The sequence below is a fragment of the Heterodontus francisci genome, chromosome 13 (genome assembly GCF_036365525.1).
Source record: "Heterodontus francisci isolate sHetFra1 chromosome 13, sHetFra1.hap1, whole genome shotgun sequence".
Taxonomy (NCBI): Eukaryota; Metazoa; Chordata; class Chondrichthyes; order Heterodontiformes; family Heterodontidae; genus Heterodontus; species Heterodontus francisci.
Window position 1 is genome coordinate 10301864 of NC_090383.1, and position 24170 is coordinate 10326033.

Consider the following 24170-nt stretch of genomic DNA (forward strand, 5'->3'; position numbering starts at 1 on the left):
AAAATAAAAATGATTACAATAATTAATGAGGTCAAGGGGCATGGTTATATCATTGGTACCAATTTGAGACTGATACCAGCTGACAGCTGTAAGCTAATGTATTACTTTACCATTTAATTTACAATGTAACTGTTCTTTTATTTCTTTTGTATTAATGAATGTAGACTGGTTGTGGTGGAGTCCTGAGTGTGTGGAGTCCGTCTCATGGTGGCAAGACATGGAGCATCGGAGTACCCAGACCAAAGACATCTAATGAACTGTATTGTGGGTTTGAAAACACAAGGCAAACTGGTCAATTCTGATCAATACAGTGCCTTGTCAGAATTAGCAGGGTCTGCAAAACTAATTAAACTGCAAAAGTACTGGCACCTGGGAGGAGATCCAGGCCTTGCTCGTTCAGAGCTAAAAAAAACATGTCTGTCTGTACCAGGCTAAAGATTGATAATGGTGCTAGAGATAACGAAGCAGAGAAACTGTCTTTGTTATCTGAAGCAGTGGGCCTTGAAACTCCTACATGAGGCCCAAGCCTGTAGCCATATACTTTGTTTTTCCAAAAGAACAGTGAGGTAATTGCAGACCAATTGAAGGAGTTAAAAACAGGTTTTACCTTTTATGCAACAGGGGCATAGTGAAAAAAAAGTATAAAGAAAGAGCCCACAGGGGCATATTTGCTGCAGTGGTTGGGTGGTGTGGTCGGCCATCCGGAAGTCGCACAAGGAAAATTCATCGGCCGGTTGACCGCCGAGACGGACTCCAGCTCGCAGGGCTGCTAAGCAACCGGTATCAGCGTGAGTATGTACTTTTGCCCAGTGGTATAATAAAGGTGTACCACATCTAGTGGAACAGTATCCAAGTTGTTGTGTGCCATTGATACCCAGAGTAAAGGCTAGAACCTTTAGACCAGGTAGAGGGTCTTACACAGCCATGCAAGGACTGATGGACTAAAACAGGCCGCAATGAAACAGCTTAATTATGAGGTTAATTATTAACCTTTCTTATCTGCTTCTTTAGTTCTTGAGTCAAAAGGAGAGAAAAAAACTTAGAATCAGGTGGAATGGATTTGTCTTTAGCATCTGTCGTATGGCTTAGATCATGCACCATTATATCTGCAGGATATCTATTGACAGTCCAGATGCCTATGAGAACAGATAAGGAGCGTCAGAGATTTCCGCACAGCAAGTGATGGTCTACTAAGTGTCTTGTGGGAGAGTTTAAAAGGTCAGTTTTATGCTCAGTTCGTGTCCCAGCTCTGAATCAGTCTCCAACCAGGACAAACATAGTTCTGTGCGGTGCCAACTGAACTGTAAAATTGCTGATAGCCAATTAGGAGGTTTATGTAGGATATCGTCTGTATACGCGATTCAGTAAAAGTGGTGTTACATTTTCCAGACATTTAAAGAGATGTTCTATTGTGCTCAGTGACAAACATCACACTCATACCTGAGCTTTCTCTCTCTACGAACTGCAGTGTGACTTTAGATGCACAATATGAGTTGAAGTTGAACAGATTCCTTGTGACTGTAATTGGCTCCTGAATTTACATGAGAACTTTTGTGCTCTCTGAGGCTTAAGCTCTGTCGGAATGTGTACTTAGGCTTTAAACTAAAAATCGAGTTTATTAAAAGTAAAAATATGGAGTGGAAAATCAATACAGCTGTTTTCAATTCACTTTTGACTTAAACTTCCAAAAATAATAAATGATATTTGGCTAAATCCTAGCACTTCTGAGCCTGGACCAGTGTCTTTGATACAAACTTAGTATGCATACGGCTTCATCAGCCGCAGCTCAGTTAGTAGCACTCTTGCCTCGAAGTCAGAGTTGTGGGTTCAAGTCCCACTACAAGAAACTTGAGCACAAAAATCTAGGCTGACAATCTAGTGCAGCACTGAGAGAGTGCTGTGCTATCGAAGGTGCCGACTTTCAGCTGAGACGTTAATCTGAGGCCTTGCCTGCTCCCTCAGGTGGATATAAAAGATCCCATGGCACTATTTCAAAGAAGAGCAGGGGAGTTATACATACTGTTCTGGGCCATTATTTATCCTGCAACCAACATCACTTAGAACAGATAATCTAGTCATTATCACATTGTTTTCTGTGGGAGCTTGCTGTGTGCAAATTGGCAGCTGCATTTCCTACACTAAAACAGTGAAAAAAGAATTTCGTTGGCTGTAAAGCGCTTTGGGACGTCCTGCGGTCATAAATAATTGCTATATAAATGAAGTCTCTCTTTAAATGCCTAAGACACTGCAGGCATTCATTCATCTCCAGCTCAATAAATGCAAAAGATCTGAAAACAAAACATCGAAGGCTGCCAAAATAAATCCCTCTGGCCATCCTGTTAACCCCTTTCATAGATCAAACACAAATCTATTCCACCTGGTCTTCAGTTCTGTTTTCTTGTGATTCTTTTCTTCATTGACTGACTTCAGAACTAAATAAACAAATAAACAAGCTTGCAATTAGCCTTTCAAATAAATTTTTCATGGCAACCTGGTTACTCTGGAACATTGGCTTAAGGAGAGGTGCAGTCTCCATGCTGTGCTATTTTAAGGGAATCTATCTGAATGCTAGAGAAAAGAAAAATAATGCACCAGGGACAACATACTGCATTTTTGTCACATCAATTCTCCTGGATATTAGCACTGACACCTTACTTACTTTGCCATTGATCTTATGGCTTCCATCTATAGCAATGCGGTAACGTGAACAAGGAGCCATTAGTATTATCAGAGGTGGTGACTGTTAAGGGTACAGAGAAAGTTAAGCCAGAATATTACTTAGAATTGAACTGAGGGAGAAGAACTTGGAGGTACAGATTCAAACTGGCAGGTGATTTTAGGACTGATTATAGGCAAGTTTTTTCACAAAAATATGGAATAAGCTTCCAGATAGAGTATTGGAGGCAGAAACCCTGGAATCATTTAAGGTATTACCTAGAAATGATAGTGTCCATTTTATACCTTACGTGCCTGTGAAGTGCCATGCTAGGTTTATCTACTAGAGGTCAGAGGTGACGGGCGGGTGGCATGGGGAGGGCGAAGGTATTTATGAGGGCTGGGGAGGAGCACTTCTAATCGTCCTGGCCCACAAGGAGTCAGCAGCTCCCACCTCGCTTTCATCGCTCAGTTTCCCAATGATGGGCAGCAGCTTTACAATTTAAATCTGGTTCTCAATTGCACTGCGGGATCCTGATTTAAATATGTTAATCAAGTGCCTCGCATCTCCACGATGGGACAGTTGGATGCCCCGATATCTAGCGGCCTAAAAATGGTGGTGAGCAATTGTATAACTGGTGGGGAGTCAGGTTCTGCTAATTATCACTTCATAACTCCTGACACTCGCACACCCATCATGGGGCAGTTAATATCGAGGCCACTGTCTCTTTGTCTATACTATCTGTTGCCTTTGTCACTGCCCAACACGAGGTCAAGATGGGCCAATGGAGAGAGTACTTCTGGAATTAGGCCTTTGCAAATGGAGTTCTGACTGCAGCTGACCTGGGAATACTGAACAGCAAAGCTGGGAAAGCATTCAGTGCTTAGGACTGACAAGGTCATCATTCCAATTTTTTGTTGTTGAAAGAATCAGGGCAGTTAAGGCAAACCTAAGAAAGAAAATAAAGTAAGACAAAAAGCTGATAGGAAGCCCCAGCAGAAAGAAGACAACAATGCTGGAAATGCACAGCAGGCCTGCCAGCATCAGAAGCAGTGAAGACCGATGAATTCTTTGAGTGCAGTCTCTTCAACAGAAGAAGCAAGAAAACCTCTTGCTCGGCCTGACCAAAATAAAGAGGGTATGGGCGAACAGCAGGTGAAAAGCTGAAAAGTAAAATGATTATTTCTCAGCTCCAACTGCTGTGGTGACGAGCCATACTAACGAGAACGTTTGATCCCTAAACAGTGTTGAGTGCTGATTTCATTCAGGGTCAGTGGGTCCATGACAATTGGTCACACTCTCTCCGGGATATGAGAAGAAATTTCAGTGAGATTCCCACACCTGATCGCTACCCATTAATCCAGCCAAAGACTTGCAGGTTGATAGGTAAATTGGCCATTGTAAATTGCCCCGAGCGTAGGTAGGTGGTCGGAGAATGGTGGGAATGTGGTAGGGAATATGGGATTTCTGTAGGGTTAGCATAAATGGGTGGTTGTTGGTCGGCACAGACTCGGTGGGCCGAAGGGCCTGTTTCAGTGCTGTATCTCTCTATGACTCTATGACTCAATGACACAAGAAGAAAATCTGTGCGTGCACATTGGGTCACAACACACTCAGCCTCAGCAGTGACTCTGTTCATGATCAAATAACACAATACTCATTGTCCAGACTCACACGTCAAGAATTGACATTTAGGTTAAGTACCAGAGACCAGTGATGCCATTTCCTATCTCTTCAAGACAAGAGAGGAGAAAATTGGAGGAAAGTTTGAAGGAGATAAAAAAAATACTGTAACTTATTCCAACTGAACATTCAGAACAACTTTGTTGTCCCAAAACTTTCCCCATTTTGGCAACATTACCAAATATACTGTCCCTGTCCTCTTGGGATACCCAAATTAATTCAATGACTTCATCATATTACCTCAAAACACTGGACATTCAGCAACTGTGCCAGTTTATCAGTATTTGTCAATGTAATGCAAGCCCCCACCTGCCAAGAATGAGGCATATTAATATTACCACATGGACATTAAATTTCAAATTGTTGCTGGGAAGAAGAGAAGGCCTGATACAAGGGGTTGCCAGGCCCCTGGCTGGAAAGACATTTTTGCATATCAACAGACAGAGTTTGGGAACAAAGGAGCTATCCCCTGCTCCAATTCAATCCACAAATAGACGTGGTCAGACCGGTTAGTCACATGGCTAACAAGCTGTGGCAGAGTTTGAACTGAGAGTTTTAAATTGGAGAGATTGTGTTTGAACCGGCAGAAAGCTCTTTGCTCCTGGACTGAGGCAGACCTCCTCTCCTATCTGCTCCCATCTCTTTCTCACGGAACTCCAAAAAATGAAAGAAGACACACAAAGCCCAAGAGAGAAAAGTCTCCTACAGTGAACAAGTTTTAAGAAGAACACTGGGACCCAACAAAAAGCAAGATCTACCTACAAAAGGACTACAGTGAGCTCGAAGAACCGTAACAACAACTCTTCAGATATTGCCTCAAACTTTTCCACTTTATTTCTCTTCTGCTCTTTTCTGTCTCTATTTGCATGTGCATATCGCGTATGCACGCTAGCGTGGGCGCGTCGTGTATCTGTAGGCATCAACCGAATTAGAGTTTAAGTTGAATAAAATTTCACCTTTCTATTTTAAACCTAAGAAAGCCTGTTTGTGCTCATTTCTTTGCCCTACAATTGGAAAGCAGTGTACAAGGATTCACCAAGGTGGAGCTAAAACACAGTGTGTTAAAAAAATAAAACCCTGTTACAGTAAGACCAGGGTGAAGGCTGAAAGGGAACCCTAGACCTCTTTCTCACCTGGTCGTAACAGAACTTTGGGTGCTAGCGTCCAGAATTGACCCACAGACAAACGAGAGAAATTGGAAGCGGGAAGCCAAATTGTTCCCAATCAAAAAAAGAGCAAGATTAATACAGGTTTTCTTGTGGTTGTGTGTGATTGAATAGCAACATGTCTGCAACTGATGCTCGTAGCTCCCCAAGCCAGGGTGAAGTAACTTGAGATAAGTTAAAAGCACTGTCTATGGAGGAGTTGAGGAAAATGGCTGAGCAGTGTGGGATCACTGTATGTGGCAAGGCTAGGAAGTCTGAACTCCTAAGGCTAGTGGTCAGCTAATTTTCCCTTGAATTTGAAGAAGCAGAAGCAGTGTTAGAAACAGACTCCAACAGGGTATTGTTAGCAAAGATACAATTGGAACAAAGGAAACTTGAATTTGAGGAAAGAGGGAGAAAGAGAGAGCCTTCTAGAAGGAACATGAAGAAAATGAAAGGCAGGAGAGAGAGAGAGAGAGAAAGGCAGGAGAAGGAACGAGAGAGCGAGGAGAGAGAGAAAAAATATTCCGTAAAGAATGTGAAGAGAGTTGAAGTGGTTTGAGTTAACTGCAGGCGACAGAGTAACCCCAGTGAAAGCGTGGCCAATATGGAGGAACATAATTCAGGGCTGGGTACAAAATTGCTAAAACTCGCTCATCTAATCCCAAAATTCAATGAGGAAGATGTGGAGGAATTTTTTGTGTCCTTTGAGAAACTGGCAAGGCAGCTAAAATGGCCAGCTGAGATTTGGTCTCTTTTACTACAAAGCAAGCTAACTAGAAAAGCCCATGAGGTTTATTCTCTGTTGCCAGATGAGAGTTCATAAAATTATGAACTTACCAAAAATGCTATCCTCGGGGCATATGAATTAGTACCTGAAGCCTATCGCCAAAAGTTTAAAACCCTCAAGAAGTAAGCTAATCAAACTTATCTAGAGTTTGAAAAAAGTAAGCAGCTGGCTTTTAACCAGTGACTGAAGGTTCTTAAAGTACAGCTCAGCTATGAGAATCTCAGGGAAGTAATTCTGTTAGAGGAATTTAAACACTCTGTCCCACTCTCCATAAAGACCCATGTAGAGGAGCAGCAGGTTCAAAGAGCCTGGTAAGCAGCCGCTGTTGCTGCAGAGGTACCGGAGAGATATATTAAAAAGGGCCCACGAGACTACAGTGGCTGTACATGCCGATATACGAACGACCAAAGCCTGCATAAAACAGCAGTTTGACTGGTCAAAACTCCACAAAGATGTGGTGAAGTACTGCAAGAAGTTCCACGTGTGCCAGGTCGAGGGGAAACACCAACCTACAGTGAAACTTGCACGCCTAAGTCCTGTACTGGTGTTAGGAGGACCCTTCAGCAGAGGGCTGGTGAACTATAAGGCACCCTAGCCAAGAACAAAAGGGGACAGACAGGCACACAGCTGTAAAAAGTTAGACAGGGAAGGGGAAAAAGTGACCAAGAGGGCAGGTTAAAGGAAGTCTGGGAGGAATCCTGGATGAAAACCTCTAGTGTCTGGTCAGCCAACCCCAAAAAATGTGAAAAGTTAGACCCCCACATCCTCCTACGTAAATGCAGACTCTAGAAGGACCCCACCAGAGTTGCTAACAGCACCTACAGGGATCTGCAGAGACAAAGAAAGACCTCTGGGGGCAGAGAAACCATGAGGGTGATGTTTCACCTAGTTGAAGTGGCACAGGGGAGTGCAGTAGAGTCTGCACAAATACCTGCAGGCAGGAGTGTCCTCTGGGACAAAGGGGAGATTGGCAAAGAATCCTCCCCCACAGTCAGAGTAAAAGGGAGCCACCCATCCTTGAAGTCAAAAGCCTTTGCATGACTCAGCAAAGCACTGAGTGTTCAGAATAGACCCGCCCACGACTGACTCTCTTGGAAAAAACCCCAACTTAGGGCTAATTAAATATAATTCCCGCCCACCCCCACCACTTGGTCGACCTCAACAGGAACAAAACCCTAGGCAGTTATGGCAATGGGCAAACTGGAGAAAAACTTCCCCAAAGAACCACATGGTTACTGGGATGCCAAAAAGGGGAAATTAAAGCAGCACTGGCACCCAGAAAAGACAGGCAATTTTAATAAGCTTTAGGATTTATAAATTAATGGAAATAAATGGAGTACTGGGCTAATGGGAAGATTCTTGGTAGTGTAAATGAGCAGAGAGATCTTGGTGTCCAGGTACATAAATCCCTGAAAGTTGCCACCCAGGTTAATAGGGCTGTTAAGAAGGCATATGGTATGTTAGCTTTTATTAGTAGGGGGATCGAGTTTCGGAGCCACGAGGTCATGCTGCACCTGTACAAAACTCTGGTGCGGCCGCACCTGGAGTATTGCGTGCAGTTCTGGTCACCGCATTATAGGAAGGATGTGGAAGCTTTGGAAAGGGTGCAGAGGAGATTTACTAGGATGTTGCCCGGTATGGAGGGAAGGTCTTACGAGGAAAGGCTGAGGGACTTGAGGTTGTTTTCGTTAGAGAGAAGGAGGAGGAGAGGTGACTTAATAGAGACATAAGATAATCAGAGGGTTAGATAGGGTGGATAGTGAGAGTCTTTTTCCTCGGATGGTGATGGCAAACACGAGGGGACATAGCTTTAAGTTGAGGGGTGATAGATATAGGACAGATGTCAGAGGTAGTTTCTTTACTCAGAGAGTAGTAGGGGCGTGGAACGCCCTGCCTGCAGCAGTAGTAGACTCGCCAACTTTAAGGGCATTTAAGTGGTCATTGGATAGACATATGGATGAAAATGGAATAGTGTAGGTCAGATGGTTTCACAGGTCGGCGCAACATCGAGGGCCGAAGGGCCTGTACTGCGCTGTAATGTTCTATGTTCTAAATAAGAGAAATGCATGGTTTTCTGTATCATATATATTCTCTCAACCCTTTTAATGAATTGCGCCTTTTTTCCAAATCGCATTTCATTCCCCTGGGTGTGGAGGTGTCATGCAGGCCCCCACCTGCCAAGAATGAGGCATATTAATTTCACCACATGGACATTAAATTTCAAATTGTTGCTGGGAAGAAGTGAAGGCCTGATACAAGGGGTTGCCAGGCCCCTGGCTAGAAAGACATTTTTGCATATTAACAGACAGGATTGGAGACAAAGGAGCCACTCCCTGCTCCAATTCAATCCACCATCAGACCAGTTAGTCACATGGCTACCAGGCTGTGGCAGAGTTTGAACTGAGAGTTTTAAATTGGAGAGACAGCGTTTGAACTGGCAGAAAGCTATTTGCTCCTGGACTGAGGCAGACCTCCTCTCCTATCTGCTCCCATCTCTTTCTCACGGAACTCCAAAAAATGAAAGAAGACACATGAACCCCAAGAGAGAAAAGTCTCCTACAGTGAACAAGGTTTAAGAAGAATACTGGGACCCAATGAAAATCAAGATCTACCTACAAAAGGACCCTATAATGAGCTCGAAGAACCGTAACAACAACTCTTCAGATATTACCTCAAACCTTTTCACTTAATCTTTCTTCTGCTCTCTTCTGTTTCTATTTGCATGTACGTATCGCATATGCATGCTAGCGTGGGGCGTGGCATGTCTCCGTAGGTGTTAACCGAATTAGAGTTTTTAAGTTTAAGTTTAATAAAATTTCACCTTTCTTCTTTAAACGTAATAAAGCCTGTTTGTGCTTGTTTCTTTGTATTACAATTAGAAAGCGGTGAACAAGGATTCACCAAGGGGGAGCTAAAACACATTGTGTTAAAAAATAAAACCCTGTTACAGTAAGACCAGGTGAAGGCTGAAAGGGAACCCTAGACCTCTTTCTCACCAGGTCGTAACAGTCAATCTGTGCTATTTGTGACTGAATGATTCCATACTCTAACTGAAACTAAAGGAAATATTCACACCTCAACCATTCCTCATCTAAAAACAACTAGTTTCACAGCAAGTCAGAGGATACATGGCCTTATATTGGAAGCAGCGTTACACCAAAAAATGCAGAAAGCAATATTATTGCTAGAGCAATGTTTTGTTCCAGCTCAATATCCTGTAACAAATCCTGTGACTTACATCCTAAAGCACATCTTTCTCTTCCTTACTGAACAGCATGTTAATGTTAAGCAGTGGTGCTCAACTCTACAGGCAGTTGTTAAGGGAACCGGTGATAAACTTTCATTCAATATCTGGCAGACCAGTGAGGGCAATTTGAAAGCATGCTACCTCATCGACCATCTGACTGTAATCATGTAAAAGTATCCCCATAATTGTTTGAGATTTTAGCCATTTTTCACACAACCATCCCCTAGTTTTCAGAAGCTTTCACCATGCCAATTCATTTCTGCTAACTATAGATGATTACCTCTGGCTTTACAACTCTCCCTCTCACTATCTACCTGTCTCTCACTCTCCAATTTTTATTCACTCTCTATTGCTATTTTTGTCTTCTAATTTTTCTGCCACCCTTACTCTGTATGCCTTTATTGTTGTTTGCATATCTCTGGGTATGTCTCATTCTATCACTCTGTGTCAGTCCCTCCTTGATTCTGTCTCCTCTCTTCTCAAGTCTCTCATGCAGTTTCCACCTTTTTCTTTTTCTCTTTCTCTCTGGATGTATGACAGCAACATCACTGATAGCGTTTATATACAACTCTTTTTAATGTAAGCTGGGAGACCTACAATTCCCAGAGTCCGTACATCCAAACTAGTAAAAGCTGATCAATTGTTTCAACATGAATAACAGCCCCTAAACATTGACAGTTCAAAAAAAAGCCTTAAATGTAGCATCTAAAGTACACTAAAGCAAGGTTTGTGCCCTTGATACTGGGAGTGTGAGTCTGAGATCTATTGTCTGGTGGAATTAGTGGCATGTCATCCTTCCCCAGGACTCTGAACATGATATATTGGACCAATCCGAGCACCAAGTCCAGGATCAAGGACTCCTGAAGATTATAAAAACAGCAACGGTTTCAGACAAGCAGGTGACTCCAGAAAGTTGAAATTACAGGCGTGTTTATTGAATATGATATCTACCAAGGAAATCAAATGAGAAGTATTAAGTATGTGACCTTGTTTGCGGTTGGGATGTACGAGGTGACTGTGTGCGAGAAAGGCCGGGGTCTTGTGTCCTCAGCCGTTGTGTCAATAGTTGGATTATTGGCTGAGAGATTTATAACAAAGTCTTTGAAGAAGCACTGTAGCAAAGGCTCATCCAAAGGTTGACGGGGAACGCACCTAAGTCATTTCTTGTTACAAGAAAATACATTCTTCGTGTGTTAATCCTGGTACAGAGATCAAAGGTAAGTACTGCAACCACTTCAACAGTAACATCCATTGCCATTAAAAATAATCATATGCTGGAGATTAAAATATTGGAAACAAGATGAATAAGCCACCGACACACTGGTCTGTGTAAACATTTGGCCTAATAATGACAACGTTCAATCATCAAAGCGTTCAAGAGGGTTACCATGAATGCACTTCAACCTCAAAAAGCAGCCCTAAAAGCTGCAAAATGGGATCGCGCTTGAGATTCATGCTAATAATGATTTTATTTGAGCATTATGGGGGCAGTAGCCTTGAGGAAGTCATTACTTACTTTGTTTGGATCTTCAGTGAGTCATTCAGGGTCGCTAGTCACAATACTCTCGATAATCCTGCTATATCCCGGAAAGGAATCATCTGTCTCTTCCTCTTTGGCTGCCTCTGTCCACATCACTCTTTTGTCAAGGGCCATAATCCTAAAAACTCTCAGGAACATTCCAATATTCTGTGTGCTATGATGGGATTGAGATCTCCACCAACAGTTCCCCACACAATGAGTTCCCAATTTCCATGCTGGGCAGTTGTTGGCTGCAGTTCAGATACTTTCCTAAGGGAAAGGGATGACTGAAGTTGACAGGACCAATTTTTTCCCATGTCCCCTCACCGGCAAACTTTCTTCACCTGTTCCCCCCTCTCATTTCTTGAAAGCATCAACTGTCCCCGGGTGCTGTTTAATAAGTGTCTCCATTACCTCACCCAGGTAAGCATTCTTTATGTGTGAGCACACATTGAATGTTAGCAGGCTATCTGAACACAGAAAACCGCACACCCAAGCCCAATCCTGCTTTAACGTGATGACCGCATACATTACAGTAACAGATCACTGCATGGCAAAAAAGAATGAGAATGTTGGTTTTCCCCAACATCTCCCAGAGATGCTGAGGTCGACTGTTGTGTCCTTACCACCATCCTGCTAAAATCAATTAACTTAGACATCTTCTGCAGTCACGTATTCATAACAGATATAGTTGGGTCTTATCTTTTTCTTTCTTTTGGGCCTCCTTATCTCGAGAGACAATGGATACGCGCCTGGAGGTGGTCAGTGGTTTGTGAAGCAGCGCCTGGAGTGGCTATAAAGGCCAATTCTGGAGTGACAGGCTCTTCCACAGGTGCTGCAGAGAAATTTGTTTGTTGGGGCTGTTGCACAGTTGGCTCTCCCCTTGCGCCTCTGTCTTTTTTCCTGCCAACTACTAAGTCTCTTCGACTCGCCACAATTTAGCCCTGTCTTTATGGCTGCCCGCCAGCTCAGGGTCTTATCACAACCATGCTATTATAATATGTTTCGCTAACCTTGGTAGAAAGTCCGCAGAGGAATAAAACATACGATCATACAAACATTTCTCCTCATCTCTGTCTTAAATAGGAGACCCCTTATTTTTAAACTGTGCCCCCTAGTTTTAGTCTCTCCCCAAAGGGGAAACATCCTTTCAACATCCACCCTGTCAAGACCCCTCAGGATCTTCTGTGTTTCAATAAGATCACCTCTCATCCTTCTAAACTCCGATGAATACAGTCTGAACCTTTCCTCATCATACGACCCTCTCATCCCAGGAACCAGTCGAGTGAACCTTCTCTGATCCGCTTCCAGTGCAATTATATCCTTCCTTAAGATAGGAGACCAAAATTGTCCACAATATTCTAGATGTGGTCACACCAATGCCCTGTACAACTGTGGCAAAACATCTCTACTTTTATATTCCATTCCCCTTGCAATAAATGACAACATTGCATTTGCCTTCTTAATTACTTGCTATACCTTCATACTAACTTTTTGTGTTTCGTGTACGAGGGCACTCAGATCCCTTTGCATCTCAGAGTTCTGCAATCTCTCTCCATTTAAATAATATGTTGCTTTTCTCTGCTTCTGGCCAGAGTGGACAAGTTCACACTTTCCCACATTATACTCCATCTGCCAAATCTTTGCCCACTCACTTAACCTATCTATATCCCTTTGCAGACTCCTTATGTCCTGTTCACAGCTTACTCTCCTATTTTTGTGTCATCAGAAAATTTAGCAACCATACATTCTGTCCCTTCATCCAAGTCATTGATATAGATTGTAAATAGTCGAGGCCCCAGCACTGATCTCTGTGGCACTCCACTAGTTACATCTTGCTAACCTGAAAATGACCCATTTATGCCTACTCTCTGTTTCCTGTTAGCTAATCAATCCTTTATCCATGCTAATATGATACTCCCCAAACCCCGGGCACTTATTTTATTTAGTAACCTTTGATGTGGTACCTTGTCAAATGCCTTCTGGAAATCCAAGTACACCACATGCACAGGTTCCCCTTTATCCATGTTGCCTGTTACTTCCTTAAAGAACTCTAATACATTATTCAAACACAGGATGAGCCCTTGATAAGCGGTAGTTTGTCAGAGAGTTCTCCCTGCTAATTCAGTGTGGAATTGCACTGTTCAGTGTGTTACTGAACCATGCTGAATAGGAAGTCCTAGATTTATTCCCCAAGTCTGTGCTCAGATAAGTAATCTCAGCTGGACCATCAGTGGGATACAACTGGGAGAAGGGGAGGGAAGAGGAGAGGGGTGGGTTGGGATGGAAGGTATTGGCGGAAATCAGCCAGTATTCCAACTTTACCACTCTGAAGTGAGCCCTACGGAAAAATGCATGTGCACTCCTCTGGACCCTTTAAGGAACGTCTTGGCCCCAGGCTACCCCTTTCCCCCAGCCATGGGCCCTTGCAACACTCCACCTCCTGGATTTATCTTGCTGCCCGCAACTTCGTGCCGATGATGGGGTGCGGGGGGAAGGGTCGTGGCTCGGATTTTCAACCTTCCCAGCCAGCCAGCTACAGTCTTCCACCGGAAATGGCCAAATGGCCAAGCAGCTGACCAGCGGCCTGGAACTCAGGCCGGCTGTTACTCTATGCCTCACACTCCCCTTGAGATTGCAATCTGCTCCAGCCAGCTTCTGACAAATCACCCCTTATTATCCCATCATTGATACCCAAGTGATCTATTCACCTGTAACAAGCTGTGAAATAAAACTGGATACTACTACGCTTCAGATCACCCAGTGTCACACTTCAGTTCAGGTCACGTTTTGATGGCCGATGTCTGTTAACTATCAGGACACTCATCACAGCGAATAACATTTCTTTGTTATTGTTAACAGCAGTTACCTAACTCACACCCACTTCCGTATATTACACACTGTGACACTGAGAAACAACAATGGTTAATGCTGTCACCTTCATCCCTTGATGCGTTACCACCTTGGAACATACAATAGCCTGTGTGTTATTCTATATGTAGCACTCTGTAAAGTAAAAGCACCAGTCCATTATGAGTTACATGGTATGACAATACTCCAGTATGAATCATGGAATACAGAATTAATTGCTGTCACTTGTGTTTTGGAAAACTACTGAGAAATTACAGTAACTTTCTTTGCATATATTACATAGAGTGACAAGTTGAAATGTGCTTCAGGGTGAAACATATCTCAGAGTGAAGAGATGTTAATAACTTGCACTCCTGAATTGTGATATTATCGGAGTCACTTGATGTGCTGCCAGCTTGTCACATAGTGCAAGCCATTGCTTGTTACCTATATAAACGCAAGATTGTCATTTCCAATGTGTGTGTTATTCTTTTCAGTATAAATCAGTTGGAAAGTATTGCAACACCAGTCAAACAACATCATCTTATAATTTCCCTGTACAATATAACAAGCATGCAACCATATAAATAAACTCCAAAATAAACAAACCTCTCTTCGCAAGGTTGATATTCGGTTCATATTTCTCGATGAGCTGTTGCACTTGTTCTGGTTTCACCGGAGGGTAGAGTATCTCATTCAAACGTGGATCTCTCTGCTTAGAATTGATGAATTCTGTCATCTGGTCCACTGTTAGAAACGGCCTGCTCTTTGCACCACTGAAATAAAGGAAGGAATAAAGCCCAGGAGGTTTCTGTTACATAGGAAGAACTTGCAATAATTTGAAAACAGTGTTATTAAATATTCCTTTTAAAAGGACCTTCCCTTGCCTCTGTCTCATCTTCAGTCCTGCTAGTACTCAGATATTTAATGAGAAAAACTGATAGAACATTCACTGCCAGTCACTTAGAAAAGAAAATCATGCCCATAGTCATAAGACATTGCTCATAATAAAAAAAAATTGATATTTATGATCCCAAACATATATTGGCAGAGTCTGAAGTTTCACTTTGATGGGGGGGGGGGGGGGGGGGGAAGCAGAGGGGGGCTATGTCAGCCATGACTCAGTTGGTGGCACTCTCACCTCTATGCCAGCTGTTTGTGGGTTCAAGTCTCACTCCAGGACTTGAACACAAAAATCTAGGCTGAGACTCCAGTGGAGGATTGAAGGAGTGCTGCACTGTCAGAGGTGCTGTCTTTGAGATGAGGCATCAAATCAAGGCCCCATCCGCCCGCTCAGGCAGATGTTAAAGATCCCCTGGCACTATTTTGAAGAACAGAAGGGGAGTTATCCTCAGCATCCTGGCCTATATTTATCCCTCAATCAGCATCACAAAAAAACAGATTATCTGGTCATTATCACATTTCTGTTTGTGGGAGCTTGCTGTGCACAAATTGGCTGCCGCGGTTCCTACATTACAACAGTGACTACATTCAAAAGTGCTCACTGGCTGTAAAGCGTTTTCAATTGGTGCAATCCAAATCCTCCTGCTACAAACATGTGGTTAAAGGACATTTGCCACGCACTAAGGTTTGTTACGGTAGTTAGAAATCCAGAGGACACAGGTAACATACTAATGTTAAAAGCATTGCTGAAACTTAAAATATCATTCAGGGAAATCATTCTTTGGTGGCGCAGTGGTTAGCACCGCAGCCTCACAGCTCCAGTGACCTGGGTTCGGTTCTGGGTACTGCTTGTGTGGAGTTTGCAAGGTCTCCCTGTGACCGCGTGGGTTTCTGCTGGGTGCTCCGGTTTCCTCCCACAGCCAAAGACTTGCAGGTTGATAGGTGAATTGGCCATTGTAAATTGCCCCTAGTGTAGGTAGATGGTCGGAGAATTGAGGGAAGGTAGGGAATATGGGCTGAAGGGCCTGTTTCAGTGCTGTATCTCTCTATGATTCCAGTGAAGCACAAGGTGTCCTCCTCCTGCAAAAAGGTCCCTTTTAGTCAGAAAAAGGGGTGGATTAGTTTTAGTGGTTGTGATCTTGGACAAGTAACTTGGAAGTTGTAGTTCAAATTGCAAAGGTAAGTTGTGAAATTGAATTGAATAAATCTGGTAATTTTATTGGAAACGAACCAGTGGGGAGATGAGATTTTTTAAACGTAGCTACTTGCCGTGATTTGGAATGCGCTGCCTGAAAGGGTGGTGGAAGCAGATTCAATAGGAACTTTCAAAAGGAAATTGAATATTTCCTTGAAAAGGCAAATTTTGCAGGGCTATTGACAATGAGCGGGGGAGCGGGGGGGGGGGGGGGGGGGGTGGGGAGAGGAGCGTGGTGGGACTAATTAGAAAGCTCTTTCAATGAGCTGTCACAGGCTTGATGGGCCAAATGGCCTCATGTGTTGTAAGATTCTATTCATTGAAAAAGTGTAAAGTAAACACTTCAATATAAAGGCAAGGAAGCCATAAATCCCTTGGAGTCTTGATTATAATCTTCGATATGTTCTTTTCAAAAACAATTCAAATAAGGCGTATTGTATGGGCCCCCGAGGCCTGGTCGGGGGCAGAAGCGCCCATAGAATCACGATGGGTGGCGAGGGTGCAGAGCCCGTCACAATTTTGCCAGGGGCGGAGTAGGCCGAAGAAGACCTTCCTACCCCGAGGCCAATTGAGGCCCTTAATTGTCCTATTAATGGTCTCTTCCTGCTGCCACTGGGATGTAACAAGTGGCGGGGGCTGCCTCCACCATGTGGGGAGGGTGCCTTGTAAAATGAGGCACTCTCCCTGTGGGCTTGGGATGGGGGCCCCTCCTTCATGGGCAATCTGTAGCCCATGGCGGACCCCCGCCGGCGAAACCTCCACTTCCATGGACCTCCCTCTCCCTGGACTTCATGCCCACCCTCTCACGCCACCGCCCCCCCACCACCCCCCCACCACCTCATCCGGACCTTCTGGACTGGTACCGGCGACCCTGTCTCATTTACCTGAGGCCTGGGGTTCTAGCACTGGGCCTGTGTCCCAGGCCTCTGCAGAAGCGGCAGTGACCTCTGCTAGCAGTGGCGCTGCCGATACCGCTGAGCTGCTGGCCCTGTGATTGGCCAGCAGCTCTTGAAGGTGGGATCCCTGTCCCTTTAAAGATGGGGATCCCGGCATAGGACACTTAAGCAGCAAAATGAGGGAGGATTGCTCCGGGGGTGCATGAAAAGGCCGAGCTGGGGCTTCCCCCCATCTTTATGGCCCAGTGCCGGGAGCCCCACCTCCTGCACAAAATCCAGCCCCATCTCAATGTTCACAGATTTTCAGCAGTATTTCCATTGAGTGGCTATAAATTTTGCTCATGCATTACATTTGTTCCAAAGGCAGCGATAATGGCTTTAACTGTGTGATGAATGTAATGTATAAAACTGTTTCTAGCCATCTATTGCATAGGTTCTTACAAATTACATTGAATGCGTGTTGCATACAAAGTGAAAAATTGTCTCTCCCTCTCTCTGTCTTTTAGCAGAGACTGCCTGTACAAACTCCAATTACTGAAAATATTTCTTCACCTCTCCATATCCAATTCCTTTGACTCACAGCCAGAAATGATCACAAACAGACAGCAGATGAATGAAAATGGCAAAGATGGCAATTAGATGACTGCAGTAGGAAGCCCACCACAGCCCCTAAAGCCAACATCCAGATTCCTATTAGCAAATAACATAGTGACATGAGCAGTCCATTCAGCCCCTCGAACCGGTTCTGTCATTCAATAAGATCATGGCTGATATGTCTCCTAACTCTATTTACCTGCCTTGTCTTCATATCCAATTAGATAACCAACTAGAGAACAGGCCAACAAAAACAAGAAATGCTGGAATCACTCAGCAGGTCTGGCAGCATCTGTGGAAAGAGAAGCAGAGTTAACGTTTCGGGTCAGTGACCCTTCTTCGGAAGAAGGGTCACTGACCCGAAACGTTAACTCTGCTTCTCTTTCCACAGATGCTGCCAGACCTGCTGAGTGATTCCAGCATTTCTTGTTTTTGTTTCAGATTTCCAGCATCTGCAGTATTTTGCTTTTATTTTAGAGAACAGGCCATCCTAGACTGGGTATTGTGTAATGAGAAAGGATTAGTTAACAATCTTGTTGGGCTGGGCCCTTGGGTAAGAGCAACCATAACATGATAGAATTCTTCATTAAGATGGACAGTGAGAGAGTTGATTCCCAGACTAGTGTCCTGAATCTAAATAAAGGAAAATGTGAAGATATGAGACGCATGTTGGCTATGATAGATTGGGGAACGTTACTTAAAGGGTTGACAGTGGATAGGCAATGGCTAGCATTTAAAGAGCGCACGGATGAATTACAACAATTGTTCATTCCTGTCTGGCGCAAAAATAAAACAGGAAGGGTGGCCCAACCGTGGCTTACAAAAGAAATTAGGGATAGTATTAGATCCAAGGAGGAGAAATATAAAATGGCCAGAACAAGCAGCAAACCTGAGGATTGGGAGCAGTTTAGAATTCAGCAAAGGAGGACAAAGGGATAGATTAAGAGGGGGAAAATAGAATATGAGAATAAGCTTGCAGAGAACATAAAAACTGTAAAAGCTTCTATAGATATGTGAAGAGAAAAAGATTAGTGAAGACAAATGTGGGTCCCTTACAGTCAGAAATGGGGGACCAATTAAATACATACTTTGGTTCTGTCTTCACTAAGGAGGACACAAACTACCTCCCAGAAATGTTGGGAACATAAGGTCCAGTGAGAAGGAGGAACTGTATGAAATCAATATTAGTAGGGAAATGGTGTCAGGGAAATTGATGGGATTGAAGGCCGATAAATCCCCAGGGCCTGATAACCAACATCCCAGAGTACTTAAGGAAGTGGCCCGAGAAACAGTAGATGCATTGCTGGTCATTTTTCAAAGTTCTATAGACTCTGGAACAGTACCAATGGATTGGAGGGTAGCTAATGTAACCCCACTATATAAAAAAAGAGGTAGAGAGAAAACAGGGAGTTATAGACCAGTTCGCCTGACATCAGTAGTGGGAAAATGCTAGAGCCCATTATAAAAGATGTAATAGCAGAGCACTTGGAAAACAATGACAGGATCGGACAAAGTCAACATGGATTTACGAAAGGGAAATCATGCTTGACAAATCTACTGGAATTCTTCGAGGATGTAACTAGTAGAATGTAACTAGGGAGAACCAGTGGATGTGGTGTGTTTGGACTTTCAGAAGGCTTTTGATAAGGTTCCACATAAGAGATTAGTGTGCAAAATTAAAGCATGTGGGATTGGGGGTAAGGTACTGACATCGATAGAGAACTGGTTGGCAGACAGGAAACAAAGAGTATGAATAAATGGGTCTTTTTCCGAGCGGCAGGCAGTGACTAATGGGGTACCGCAGGGATCAGTGCTCGGACCCCAGCTATTCACTATATATATTTATAGATGAGGGAATTGAATGTAATATATCCAAGTTTGCAGATGACACAAAGCTGGGTGGGTGTGTGAGCTGTGAGGAGTATGCAGAGAAGCTCCAGTGTAATTTTGGACAGGTTGAGTGAGTGGGCAAATACATGGCAGATGCAGTATAATGCGGATAAATGTGAGATTATCCACTTTGGTGGCAAAAATAGAAAGGCAGATTATTATCTGAACGGTGATAGATTGGGAAAGGGGGAGGTGCAGTGAGACCTGGGTGTCCTTGTGTATCAGTCGCTGAAAGTAAGCATGCAGATGTAGCAGGCAGTTAAGAAGGCAAATGGTATGTTGGCCTTCATAGCGAGAGGATTCAAGTACAGGAGCAAGGATGTCTTGCTGCAATTATACAAGGCCTTGGTGAGACCACATCTGGAATATTGTGTGCAGTTTTGGTCTCCTTATCTGAGGAAGGATATTCTTGCTATGGAGCGTGTGCAGCGAAGGTTCATCAGACTGATTCCTGGGATGGCAGGACTGACGTATGAAGAGAGATTGGGTCAATTAGGCTTGTATTCGCTAGAGTTTAGAAGAATGACAGGGGATCTCATAGAATTTTACAAAATTCTAACAGGACTGGATAGACTAGATGCAGGATGAATGTTCCCGATGGCGGGCGAGTCCAGGACCAGGGATCACAGTCTAAGGATAAAGGGTAAGCCATTTAGGACTGAGATGAGGAGGGATTTCTTCACTCAGAGAGTGGTGAACCTGTGGAATTCTCTATCACAGAAAGCAGCTGAGGCCAAATCATTAAATATATTCAAGAAAGAGGTGGATACATTTCTTAGGGCTAGTGGGATCAAGGTATATGGGGAGAAAGCAGGAACAGGGTGCTGAGTTTGGATGATCAACCATGATCATATTGAATAGTGGTGCAGGCTTGATGGGCCAAATGGTCTACTCCTGCTCCTATTTTTCCATGTTTCTATCCCTTAATGGCTAACAAAAATCTATAAATCTATGATCTAAAATTGTACTTTAATAACCACTTTTAATGCTATTTGATCAGTTGACTAATGGATCTAATAGAAGTTGACAACACTGAAAATTTAATGGATCAATTATGCAAATGAGATAGTCGATGGATTTTAATGTTAATTTAAATATCAAACAATGCAAATTAGTACAGATACATCAAACATATGCAGATTATTAGTAAATATGGGACGATAAGGATCTCAGGTGAATGTTACCATTGATAGCATCCAGTCAGGTGTTCATAAAACTAATCAAGTACTACATAGTGAAATACATCTTAAGACGATTTAATTAGAGGTTGTTTGAACCTTGCGTAACTCATTGATAAAGCTACATGCAAGATATTGTTTACAGTTTTGAGCAACTTATTCTTCAAAAGGACATCTATACTTTGCAGAGGATTCAGAGAAAAGTGTCAAGGAAACCGCATATGCCAAATGAAAAATATTTAATTTCATTGGTTGAAAACTTACACTAGACTTCTAACAAAAAAAACCCTACAGTAACTTTTTCAAAAATTAGCAGCCAAGATGGCCACTGCAATCTGCATCTGAAATACCTGGAAATCGAACTGGAGACAAAAGTCTAACAAGAAGCCCAGCCAGAACAATGTTTTGGCTAACTGAGTAGCTTACCCAGATCATCCTCATTAGCGGGCCATTCAAAGTCATCCTGAGGCATTACTAAGTGGCGACGTCTCTCCAGAGGATAAACACGGACAACCCCACCTGAAAGAGCATTTGGGTTTTCAACTATGGACGTCATTAAAAACAAGCGGGATTGAGAGAACCAGGTAACCGTCTGTCCATCTCTGAAAACTGGGAAGTTTTGTCGCACAGAGAAGACAAGCAGAAACAGAGACTGCAGCAGCAGAGAAAGCTGTGGGCTTCCCTCTCTCTCTCCAGAAAACATCAAGTTTGAAAACTGTCTGCGACTGCGAACCCTCCAAGCCTACAGACTGCGACAGTCAGAGACCAGGGGAAGAGAGCCAACTACAATTCTGCCTTCAGGAAACCCCTGAGCAGAGCAGGCCAACCATAAAGTGCACTTTGACCAGCGAGGACTTCAAGAATACAGCTTCAGTCGGTGGACTACCGGATCACCCACTTCATAGACTGTGTACTTAAATTCCATTTATTCTAGTCTTTAATCCAACCACCAAATCTATTTTTCCCTCTGTAATCTATTTGTGGGTGTGTGATTCTCATGTGAATGTGTGCGTGAATGTGTAGCATATTTTTTTAGCATTTTTAAAATCGGGGTTAAAATGTTAAGTATAATAAACTTACCTCTTTCTTGTCTAAATTTTAAAAAACCTGTCCAATTTGTTCTTTCATAATCACAGTAAAGGTAAAAGGTGAAACACTCACAAAGGTGGTAAGCACAACTACTGTTTAAAAGGAATAAACCCTGTTGCGGTCAAACAAGAGGGAGGGCAAGAGAATAGCCTGAGACCCGCTCCTCAGCTGGCTGTAACAAAAGCAATAAGGAGGATTCTTGGACTCCACGTTCTAAATTATGAAAACATTCACAGAAGGGACCACAATGTGACCCAAGACTTTTAAGTTAAAGGGAGATGTGGATAACTTGGATGTAACAAGGTTGTTACCTGCCCATCTCTGCAACCTCCTCCAGCCCTATAATCCTTCAAGATCCCTGTGCTCTACCAACACTGGCCTCTTGCGCATCCCCAATTTTCATCACTCCACCATTTGGTGGCAGTGCCTTCAACTGCCTAGTTCAGGAATTCCCTCTCTAAACTTCTTCACCTCTTTACCTCTCTTCTTTTAAGACACTCTTTAAGCCCTCTCTCTTTGATCAAGCTTTTGGTCACCAGTCCTAATATCTCTTTATATGGTGTTACAGTCAAGTGAGGAAGGGTTGAAGGCTTCTCTCTTTTCCCTCTCCTTGTTTGACCAGAACAGGTTTAATTCTTTCTTAAAGTGGATATACTGGCCAATTCATTAGGTGTTTGATTACTTACTTGCTATGATCATAACAAGAACCAATTGGACAGGTTTTCTCGTGTTAACAAAGAAAGAGGTTAACTTTATTGCACCATACCGAACAAATAAAATAATAAACAATGCACCAACTTTCACTCTCACACACACACACTAGAGGTTTACATACACACAAATAGGTTAGAGTGGGAAAGGTAGTTTAATTGAGTTAGAGTCCATAAAAAAGGTATACAGTCTGTGGAGTTTGGTGGTTCAGCTGGCTCCTAACTGAATTGAGTGGTCCTGAGGCTTTTAGTTTGAAGGGATAGATGATTGATTCGGTGAGTCTCTTGAGACAGCAATGCGGATGATTTCCTCCAACAAGGCTTCTGATTGTTGTCGGAGTATGTAAAGGTGGTCAGTCAACAAGCAGGATTTGAAAGCTGGAATGGGGAGAGAGAGAGAGAGAGGGACCCCCAGTCAGAGTCTGCTCATGTCAGAGTCCAGTTGCTTCTCCTCTGCTGCAGAGAAAACAACAGCTTAAAGCCACAGCTGGGGAAGGGCTTGTCACATGACAGTCATTCAATGATTCAAAACATAGCAGTTAGTAGTATTTCTCTCTTGCAAAAAGAGAACAAGCAGTTCCTTTAAACTTCCTGGATCTTGCTGGGCAATTAGCAGACATTTTGTCTCCCTCCTCACAGCATTGCAGTGTAGGACACAGTGTTGCAAATTAGGTAGCCAACTGAAGCTGCCAGTAAAATCATCTTTATAGCTGGTATTTTAAAAATGTCTTTTTTAAAAAAAATATAAATTCAGATCTCCAGTCAGTGGACCAAAGACAATTATCATTCAGCAAAACACATTGGCTTAACAATGGTGACAAATTTTGTTTGACAATACTCCCATGAGGAGCTTCAGGACATTTTACTCTGTTAAAGGTGCTATATAAATACGAGTTGTTGTTATTTAACTTAGCCTGTGATCACAGAATAGTGGATATGGGTACACAACTGACAGGCCTCAAGTATGATTGGCGATTTGGATGTTTTTACCATTTGACTGTGGATATGAGAAATAAACATCCAGAAAAAGAAGCGATTGCTTTTAGATTAGTTCCACGAGAAAATAATTTAAATAAATATGTGTTTAAGGACAAGACTGAAGATCATAAGATTAAATGTAAACAGAGATGATCAGATATTCTACAGAATGTAATTGTTGTTTCACTGTGATTGTGGAAATGATCTCAGGTTAGGAAGGTCACTGTAGCCCATAATGTTAGATTAAAATCCTGGAGTTTCATTAAATTAGATTTGGAGTTCACAGAGAAATATCAAAGGGTTTATCTTTTGGAAATGTTATTTTTAATTATTCACCTCTCTCAGGAGATTCAGGGTGATAGTACAAATTGTGAAAGTTAGACCAGCCATTATTTTGGATCCCTTTTTTAAATTATGCTAGTTGTTCAAACATTATCTGATAGCGTCTGCAAAATAGGTTAAAACTGGCTGCTTAAGTTTGCCATCAACCCTTTATCATAGAGAGATACAGCACCAAAACAGGCCCTTCGGCCCACCGAGTCCATGCTGACCATTAACCACCCATTTATACTAATCCGACATTAATTCCATTTTCCCTCTCACATCCCCACCTTCCCTCAATTCTCCTACCACCTACCTACACCAGGGGCAATTTTTACAATGGCCAATTTACCTATCAACCCGCAAGTCTTTGGCACGTGGGAGGAAACCGGAGCACCTGGAGGAAACCCACGTGGTCACAAGCAGAACTTGCAAACTCCTCACGGACAGTACCCAGAACTGAACCTGGGTTGCTGGAGCTATGAGGCTGCAGTGCTAATCACTGCGCCGCCCTATCCATGGCCTC

At 43.1% G+C, this 24170-nt stretch overlaps 1 protein-coding gene across 8 annotated transcripts in view; it reads right to left on the bottom strand.

Moving 5' to 3' along the window:
• Positions 1–24170, bottom strand: part of plcb1 (phospholipase C beta 1) — a 751229-nt gene that overhangs the window by 200607 nt on the left and 526452 nt on the right. For all 8 annotated transcript variants that reach the window (XM_068044354.1, XM_068044355.1, XM_068044358.1 and 5 more), the window contains one exon: positions 14500–14666. In XM_068044354.1, the coding sequence (XP_067900455.1) occupies positions 14500–14666 (167 nt within the window). The remainder of the gene's footprint in view (positions 1–14499; positions 14667–24170) is intronic.